The 9,875-nt window shown below is 44.5% G+C and overlaps 1 protein-coding gene across 1 annotated transcript; it reads left to right on the forward strand.

Annotated features, from left to right (window-relative positions):
* The first annotated feature begins 278 nt into the window (after positions 1-278).
* Positions 279-1,217, forward strand: LOC129537137 (olfactory receptor 10P22-like). The gene has a single exon (XM_055396494.1). The coding sequence runs from the start codon at positions 279-281 to the stop codon at positions 1,215-1,217; it is 939 nt and encodes a 312-aa protein (XP_055252469.1).
* The last annotated feature ends 8,658 nt before the right edge of the window (positions 1,218-9,875 follow it).

The raw sequence follows: 9,875 nt of genomic DNA on the forward strand, positions 1-9,875 counted from the left end.
TCTCTTTGCTCCCAGAACCCAGAACTTGGTGAGTGGAGCCAAGCCTCTGTGTCTTTCCAGTTCCAGCCTCAAGGAGGGACTGCCATCACCCTCAACTCCCCTGGTTTCTGTCCTTCTGTCCTGAGGGGCAATGTCAGCCGCCCAGGTGCTGATATACCCACTCCTGAGCCCTGGGAGGGTCTTGTGGACCTATCCACATGCCTTCCCTGCTGCAGCTGGAGCCTCTGTCGTTGCCAGGCTGCCCCCTTCACTCCCGCTTCCAGTCTGGCCTTGGGGACATGGGAGGTGGCAATGGCACAGCAGTGACTGAGTTTGTTTTGCTGGGCTTCTCAGGTTACAGTTCCCTCCGGGGCCCTCTGTTCTGGGGGGTGCTTCTGGTCTACCTGGTCACCCTGCTGGGCAATTCGCTGATCATCCTCCTCACCCTGGCCGATGCTGCCCTGCGCTCGCCCATGTACTTCTTCCTGCGCCACTTCTCCGGGTTGGAGATACTCTACACCACGACTGTGGTCCCCAGGATGCTGGCCGACCTCCTCTCCTCCTGCCCCACCATCTTGCGAGCCAGTTGCTTTACCCAGCTGTATTTCTTCTCACTGTTTGGCATCGCTGAATGTGGCCTGCTCACTGCCATGGCCTATGACCGCTATGCTGCCATCTGCCGGCCGCTGCATTATAGCACCGTGATGAACCCGGGAGCCTGTGTGTGCCTGCTGGGTGCCTGCTACCTCATGGGCATCATCACCAGCACCACTTACTCCATCCTCGTCTTCACTTTGCCCTTCCACGGTACCAACATCATCCATCACTTCCTGTGTGACATCCTTCCTGTGCTGAGCCTGGCCAGCGCCAGCACCTTTAGGGGTGAAGTGGGCAATCTTGTCATCACCATAGCCTTTATCCTGACACCCTTCTCACTGATCATAGTGTCCTATGCCTGTATTCTTGTCACCATTCTTGGGGTCGCGACATCTCAGGGACGTCGAAAGGTCTTCTCTACCTGTTCCTCCCACCTGTTTGTGGTCACGCTCTTCTTTGGGACGGGGATCGTTGCCTACATGAGGCTGGGGACAGGCTCCTCCCAGGCCAGGGACCAGATCCTTGCCCTCTTCTACTCGGTTGTCACTCCAATGTTCAACCCTTTCGTCTACACTCTGAGGAACAAGGAGGTCACAGGGGCAATGAGGCGGCTTGTGAAGAAATACCTCTGGAGTCCTTGACCGCCTCTCATTGTTGGAGGGCCTGATCCTTGGAGACTTTCAAGGAAGAATGAAAAAGAAGCCCTGGCTCTGAGTGGTATGTCGGGGTCCCTAGCCTGCCCAGCTCGAGTGCACTGTTGCTCAGAGCTTGGCTTCTGCAGCCTGTTCTTTTGGCCCTAATCTGACTTTTTCTTAGGTACAAAGCTGGAGAGACATGCACTGGGTGGAGGCTGAGGAGTGAAGGTGACTGTGCCCATCTTGTGCCATGTTTGAGCACTTCTGGTCTTTCCTGAGGCTTAGGGCCCCTTCCTGGGGCTACGATTTCTGCAGACAGTGCTTTTCTTCCTCCCAGACTCCTCACTGCAAACCTTTCTCTTTCTTGTCAGTCGCCTCTGCTTCCACATGAACACCTTTACTCCAGGTGGGAGGTCTGACTTGGGTGGAAACAGGGCAGAGAATAGTTTTAATTGTTTTGTTATAAAGAAAGTTGATTGCCGAAGAATTGCTTTTGAATTGTGGTGTTGGAGAAGACTCTTGAGAGTCCCTTGGACTGCAAGGAGATCCAACCAGTCCATCCTAAAGGAAATCAGCCCTGAAGATTCATTGGAAGGACTGATGTTGAAGCTGAAACTTCAATACTTTGGCCACCTGATGCGAAGAGCTGACTCATTTGAAAAGACCCTGATGCTGGGAAAAATTGAAGGTGAGGAGAAGGGGACGACAGAGGATGAGATGGTTGGATGGCATCACCGACTCAATGGATATGAATTTGAGTAAACTCCGGGCATTAGAGATGGACAGGGAATCCTGGTGTGCTGCAGGCCATGGGGTGACTAAGAGCTGGACATGGCTGAGCGACTGAGCTGAACTGAACTGATTGCTGAACAGATGTCATTATACTTGTGTACTTTTATATTCTTCTGATCATAAACTTCTAGAAATAGAATTGCTGAATCAAAATATAGGCACTTTTTTTTTGGGTTTTCAAAACTTATTGCCAAATAAGAGAGTTTTTGTTGTTTTATGGTCCAGTTGAGAGCAGTAGAATCTCCAGGGCAAGGAAATGGACTAAGAGTTGGGATGGAGCTGAATAATACACATGATTCTTATATACTCCAAATCTGGTTACCTGTATTTTTAATATCTTAAATTATTATGATACACTTGTCAGAATTAGTGAACCAATACTGATACATTATTATTACCTAAGATTGACACCGTATTCAGATTTCTTTAGTTTTTGCCTAATGTACTTTTATCTCTTCCAAGATACCACAGTACATTTAGCTGTTTTGTCTAAGTTTCTGAGAGGTTCCTTGTCTTGGATGACAATTACATCCAATCTATTCTGAGCATGCAGTTCAATAGTCACTTGTTGTTCAGTTGTCAGGTGTTCAGTATATACTTTTGCCTTTGAGGAGCCTGAGAACTATTTTGCAATAAGATAATTACTTGCTCCAAAGGGCAAGCCTTGGTTCTTAAAACCTGGATTTAGTTCTCAAATGTGGGTTTGCCTCTTGGACTTACCACAGTTTCCAGTGCCACTGCCATGGAGCTCTAGCTGGTGTAACTCTGGGGCAAGACAAGAAAGGTGAATTTCTATCCCTGCCCAAAGAAAACATACTGAATCTGGATCGAACCAGTGCCAGGGCAGTGAAAACACAGAATCCTAAGCACTGGACTGCCAGACATCTCCCCTCCTTGTCTGTTCCCATCTTCCTACTTTCTCTAAACTCACATTATCAGAGGGAGAATTAATTCTGTACAGAGTAAAAATGGGCTCAAGTGTTGAATTCTCAAGTATGCTATTCTCTAGCTGTGTTACCTAGGGAAAGTTGTTCAACATCTCTGAGTTTTGTTTCCTCATCTTGTGCAATTGGTATAACAACAGTGTCTGCTTAGAGGAGGAGGCACTGTGAATCTTAAACTTGGAGGTAGATTTACTGTGATGCTTACCATTCACTTGCATGGACTCCTTAAAAGGGCCAGAAAATTCTAGCAATTGTGTTCCTCTGGTCATATATTTTTACAAAAATTGCATAGTGATATATTTTAACTGCAATCTGTTGTAACTTCTTCTTCTTTTCTTAATATTTATTTATTTGGCTGTGCTCAGTCTTAGTTGCAGCATGTGGGATCTAGTTCCCTGACCAGGGATTGAACCCGGGTCCCCTGCATTGGAAGTGCAGAGTTTTAGCCATTGGACCACCAGGAAAGTTCCGTAACTTATTTTTTTTAATTAAATTTTATTTTATTTAATCCGTTGTGACTTCTGTCTCTCTCCTCTATGAGAGAGGCACAGCCCAGTCTCTTCCTCAGCCCAGTTTTCCCTTGTGATGTGTACTGTTGAAATGTCAATGGATAATTTTAGATCTAAGGCAAAGTTGAGTTGGGGATAGATTGAGTTTGGTAGGATGATAGTGTTTGGATTTATGTTGTTCACAGTTGTTTTTGAGTATAGTTAAGTTGCAAGGAGATCCAACCAGTCCATTCTAAAGGAGATCAGTCCTGGGTGTTCATTGGAAGGACTGATGCTAAAGCTGAAACTCCAATATTTTGGCCACCTCATGCGAAGAGTTGACTCATTGGAAAAGACTCTGATGCTGGGAGGGATTGGGGGCAGGAGGAGAAGGGGACGACAGAGAATGAGATGGCTGGATGGCATCACCGACTCGATGGACATGAGTTTGAGTGAACTCCGGGAGTTGGTGATGGACAGGGAGGCCTGGCTTGCTGTGATTCATGGGGTTGCAAAGAGTCAGACACGACTGAGCAACTGAACTGAACTGAACTGAAGTTATTGGTAGTTGTCCTGATGCAGGAATGACTTCCAGGAATGTGCCTTCTATCCATAGTGTCATATCACTCAGCATTTCAACCCAGAGTGAAGTACCAGATGTTGTGTTATGATAAAAATGTGTCTGAATGTACCTGGCACTGAAAATATACAGGAAATCAGTTCAGTTCAGTTCAGTTCAGTCGCTCAGTCGTGTCCGACTCTCCGCGACCCCATGAATCACAGCACGCCAGGCCTCCCTGTTCATCACCAACTCCCGGAGTTCACTCAAACTCATGTCCACAGAGTTGGTGATGCCATCCAGCCATCTCATGCTCTGTCGTCCCCGTCTCCTCCCACCCCCAATCCCTCCCAGCATCAGAGTCTTTTCCAGTGAGTCAACTCGTCGCATGAGGTGGCCAAAGTATTGCAGTTTCAGCTTTAGCATCAGTCCCTCCAATGAACATCCAGGATTGATCTCCTTTAAAATGGACTGGTTGGATCTCCTTGCAGTATAAGGGACTCTCAAGAGTCTTCTCCAACACCACAATTCAAAAGCATCGATTCTTCGGCGATCAGCCTTCTTCACAGTCCAACTCTCACATCCATACATGACCACGGGAAAAACCATTGCCTTGACTAGACGGACCTTGGTTGGCAAAGTAATGTCTCTGCTTTTTAATATACTATCAAGGTTGGTCATAACTTTCCTTCCAAGGAGCAAGCGTCTTTTAATTTCATGGCTGCAATCAGCATCTGCAGTGATTTTGGAGGCCAAAAAAACAAAGTCTGACACTGTTTCCACTGTTTTTCCATCTATTTCCCATGAAGTGATGGGACCAGATGCCATGATCTTTGTTTTCTGAATGTTGAGCTTCCAGCCAACCTTTTCACTCTCCTCTTTCACTTTCATCAAGAGGCTTTTGAGTTCCTCTTCACTTTCTGCCATAAGGGTAGTGTCATCTGCATATCTGAGGTTATTGATATTTCTCCCAGCAATCTTGATTCCAGCTTGTGCTTCTTCCAGCCCAGTGTTCCTCATGATGTAATCTGCATATAAGTTAAATAAGCAAGGTGACAACATACAACCTTGACGTACACCTTTTCCTATTTGGAACCAGTCTGTTGTTCCATGTCCAGTTCTAACTGTTGCTTCCTGACCTGCATACAGGTTTCTCAAGAGGCAGGTCAGGTGGTCTGGGATTCCCATCTCTTTCAGAATGTTCCACAGTTTATTGTGATCCACACAGTCAAAGGCTTTGGCATAGTCAATGAAGCAGAAATAGATGTTTTTCTGAAACTCTCTTGCTTTCTCCATGATCCAGCGGATGTTGGCAATTTGATCTCTGGTGCCTCTGCCTTTTCTAAAACCTGCTTGAACATCTGGGAGTTCACGGTTTGCATATTGCTGAAGCCTGGCTTGGAGAATTTTGAGCATGACTTTACTAGCGTGTGAGATGAGGGCAATTGTCCGGTAGTTTGAGCATTCTTTGGCATTGCCTTTCTTTGGGATTGGAATGAAGACTGACCTCTTCCAGTCCTGTGGCCACTGCTGAGTTTTCCAAATCTGCTGGCATATTGAGTGCAGCACTTTCACAGCATCATCTTTCAAGACTTGAAATAGCTCAACTGGAATTCCATCACCTCCACTAGCTTTGTTAGTAGTGATGCTTGCTAAGGCCCACTTGACTTCACATTCCAAGATGTCTGGCTCTAGGTCAGTGATTACGTTATCGTGACTATCTTGGTCGTGAAGATCTTTTTTGTACAGTTCTTCTGTGTATTCTTGCCACCTCTTCTTAATATCTTCTGCTTCTGTTAGGTCCATACCATTTCTGTCCTTTATCGAGCCCATCTTTGCATGAAATGTTCCCTTGGAATCTCTAATTTTCTTGAAGAGATCTCTTGTTTTTCCTGTTCTGTTGTTTTCCTCTATCTCTTTGCATTGATCACTGAGGAAGTCTTTCTTATCTCTCCTTGCTATTCTTTGGAACTCTGCATTCAGATGCTTATATCTTTCCTTTTCTCCTTTGCTTTTCGCCTCTCTTCTTTTCACAGCTATTTGTAAGGCCTCCTCAGACAGCCATTTTGCTTTTTTGCACTTCTTTTCCATGGGGATGGTCTTGGTCCCTGTCTCCTGTACAATGTCACGAACCTCCGTCCAGAGTTCATCAGGCACTCTATCAATCAGATCTAGTCCCTTAAATCTATTTCTCACTTCCACTGTATAATCATAAGGGATTTGACTGAGGTCATATCTGAATGGTCTAATGGTTTTCCCTATACAGGAAATAGAGGAGAAAAAAGGTTAGACATATATGCATAAAGGAGTTAGAATATGGCAAAAAACACTCAAGTCATCACATGTGTAATGTTATAAGCAGGATTTGATTTTCATCCTCTAAGTGAAAAAAGTTCTCCTCTATCAGAAATGTATTTGATAATGCAGGAACATATATAGTTATAAACCCAACATTTATTAAAAAAATAGGAATAGGGGATTTGATTCAATTCAAATATTTCATTTTAATTGAAATTTGAAGACATGTTTTGAGTGTTTAATGAAAAAGTAAGAAATCAAAAACACTTTTCATTGATTTGAATGTATACTTTTATTAAGGAACTGAGAGAAAACCTAGGTGCAAATAATAGTAATAAAAATATTTATATTACATAAATATGAATAAAGATGAAGGGTGAAATTATTCTTATATGAGAAGTAAATTATAATAGAAATTTCAAATTGTATTAAAATAAAAACAGTCATTCATTATGAAGAATAGATAGATTTGGCATGAAGTATAGGCAATGGCAAGCCACTCCAGTACTCTTGCCTAGAAAATCCCATGGATGGAGGAGCCTGGTAGGCTGCAGTCCATGGGGTCACTCAGTCGGACACAACTGAGCGACCTCACTTTCACTTTTCACTTTCACGCATTGGAGAAGGAAATGGCAACCCACTCCAGTGTTCTTGCCTGGGGAATCCCAGGGACGGGGGAGCCTGGTGGGCTGCCGTCTATGGGGTCGCACAGAGTTGGACACGACTGAAGCGACTTAGCAGCAGCAGCATAGGCTCTTAGGGGCTTCCCTTGTGGCTCAGCTGGTAAAGAATTCGCCTGCAATGTGGGAGACCTGGGTTTGATCCCTGGGTTGGGAAGATCCCTTGAAGGAGGGCTTGTCAACCCACTCCAGTATTCATGGGCTTCCCTGGTGGCTCAGAAGGTAAAGAATCTGCCTGCAATGACGGAGACCTGGGTATGATCTCTGGGTTGGGAACATCCCCTGGAGGAGGGCATGGCAACCCACTCCAGTATTCTTGCCTGGAGAATCCCATGCACAGAGGAGCCTGGCAGGCTACAGTCCATGGTGTCGCAAAAAGTTGGACATGACTCAGCACGCACGCACATAGGCTCTCAGATTACTTGATAATCTATCTCTAACAGATAAGATTTCCCAAACATTGCAGCAGCAATCTCTTCCATTCCACATGTACTTTTGCTTTTTTTAAAAAAATTTCTGTCATGCTGTGTGGCGTGTTGGGATCCTAGTTCCCTGACCAGGTATGGGATCCATGTCCCCTGCAGTAGAAGTGGGGAGTCTTAACCACTGGACTACCAAATAAATCCCCATATGCACTTTAAAGATTATTTACTTGATTTATTTGGCTGCGCTGGGCCTCTGTTGCAGCACATGGGATCTCTGATCTTCCTTGTTAGGATGTGGGATCTTTAGTTGTGGCATGCAGATTCTTAGTTGCCATGTGAGTCATGCTGGATCTATTTCCCAGATCAGGGATTGAACCAAGGCCCTCTTCATTGAGAGCTTGGAGTCTTAGCCACTGGAAGTACCAGAGAAATAGCCCCTCCCTTCTCCATGCAGGACAATGTGACCTTGTAACTCTCCTATATCAGAAGGTGTACTCTACCTCCTACTCTTGAATATGGGCTTGCCTTAGTCACCCTCTTGTAACCGGTGGTGGAAATGATGCTGTGTGACTTCCAGGGTTAGGACAACAGAAGCCTCACAGCTTTTGTCTTGGCTTTCGGTTTGGGATGTTTTCTTTTGGAACGCTCCTTCTTGGAAAGCAGCAGCTATGCTGTGAGAAACCCAAGGCTCATAGAGAGGTCACATGTAGGTGAATAAACCCAGTCGTTGCTGGCACCTGACAAGTGAATGAAGAACTGTTAGATGACTGTTCTCAGCTGCTCAAGTCCCTTCTAGCTACAGAAAGTCCTAGCTGATGACAGAGACATTGAGCAGCGGAGGAGACATCCTTGGTGTGGTCTTTCTAAATTCCTAGACTATAGAAATCATGAGCACAGTAAACTGCCTGTGGCTTTATGCCACTAGATTTAGGGTCGCTTGTTATGTGGCAATAGATAACTTCAATACCACCCAGTTAATGAAGAGGAGTAAGTCACAGAAACACACTGGGAAAAGATTTAGATTTCTTGCTGATTAGACATAAAACACTGACATCAAAGAAGAAAATGTTCAGTGTGCATGGAAGTATGATTGGATATGAAATTCTTTTTCATTATCAATGAGGATTTTCAAGATTACCCTTGTAAATAAAAAAATTAGCTAATAAATAGATACAGGATGCTTGGGGCTGGTGCACGGGGATGACCTGGAGGGAGGATATGGGGAAGAGGGAGGTGGAAGGGGGGTTCAAGAAAGGGAACATATGTACACCCGTGGAGGATTCGTGTCAACGTATGGCAAAGCCAACCAATATATTAATGTAAGGTAATTTGCCTCCAAAAAAAAAAGAATTAGCTAATAAACATAAATATATATTTAGGTATAATTTCAACTATTGCAAAATTTTGAATGACTTTGAAAAAGGTTTTACATTTTTTTATCATCCACTTCTGCGAGCAGTTTTTGTTTAATCCCACATTGCGGGCAGATTCTTCACCAGCTGGGCCACAAGGGAAGCCCAAGAATACTGGAGTGGGTAGCCTATCCCCTCTCCAGGGGATCTTCCTGATCCAGGCATTGAACCAGGGTCTCCTGCATTGCAGGCGGGTTCTTTACCAACTGAGCCATCAGTTTAGTTCAGTCGCTCAGTTGTGTCTGACTCTTTGTGACCCCATGAAATATCAGGGAAGCCCATTTAATAGGCTACCGCTATGAAAACCTTGAGGGCAAACTGGCTAATGTGTGAGTTTCAAAGACTAAGGACTTCCTTGGTGGTCCAATGCTGGGGATATGGGTTTGATTCCTCGCCTGGGAAGATCCCAGATGCTGCGGGGCAGCTAAAGTGCTCTGCAACCTTCATACCTGCTCCCTGCAGCCGGTTCCTGCCTGTCCTGCTGCCCACTCTGGATGAGGGACTTGTGGAGAAGGTGGGCTTCCCATGTGACCATGGAACACAGTGCACGGCCAATGGTGTGGCCCTCAGGGTAGAAGGGTGGGGAGTTCAAGGGGCTTCCTGAGAGTCCAACTCTCCACAGTGGTCCTGGATCTTCTGTCTGTTCCCTGCTGATGTGCCCTCTTGTGGTGTTTGGCTGGCTTCACAGAGGGTGTGCTAACAATGCACATATGTTCAGTATGCATGAAAAGTATGATTGGATATGACATTCTTTTTCATTATCAACGAGGATTTTTAAGATTACCCTTGTAAATAAAAGAAAGAAAGAGCTAGTAAATATAAATATATATTTAGGTATAATTTTAACTATTGCAAAATTTTGAATGACTTTGAAAAAGGTTTTACATTTTTTTATCATCCACTTCTGTGAGCAGTTTTCATTTCTGATGAGCATAGTTATTTTAAGAAATTAATACTCTAAAGGCTTGATCAAGAAGTTAGCTATAGTTCAATTAAAAATAAATAAAAAATTTTGATCAGGAGGTGTTTAGTCATTTTTCAAGCACAAAACCTAATATAAAAATTA

The sequence above is a fragment of the Moschus berezovskii genome, chromosome 6, assembly GCF_049115385.1.
Source record: "Moschus berezovskii isolate FMDL1 chromosome 6, NW_MosBer_1.0, whole genome shotgun sequence".
Taxonomy (NCBI): domain Eukaryota; kingdom Metazoa; phylum Chordata; class Mammalia; order Artiodactyla; family Moschidae; genus Moschus; species Moschus berezovskii.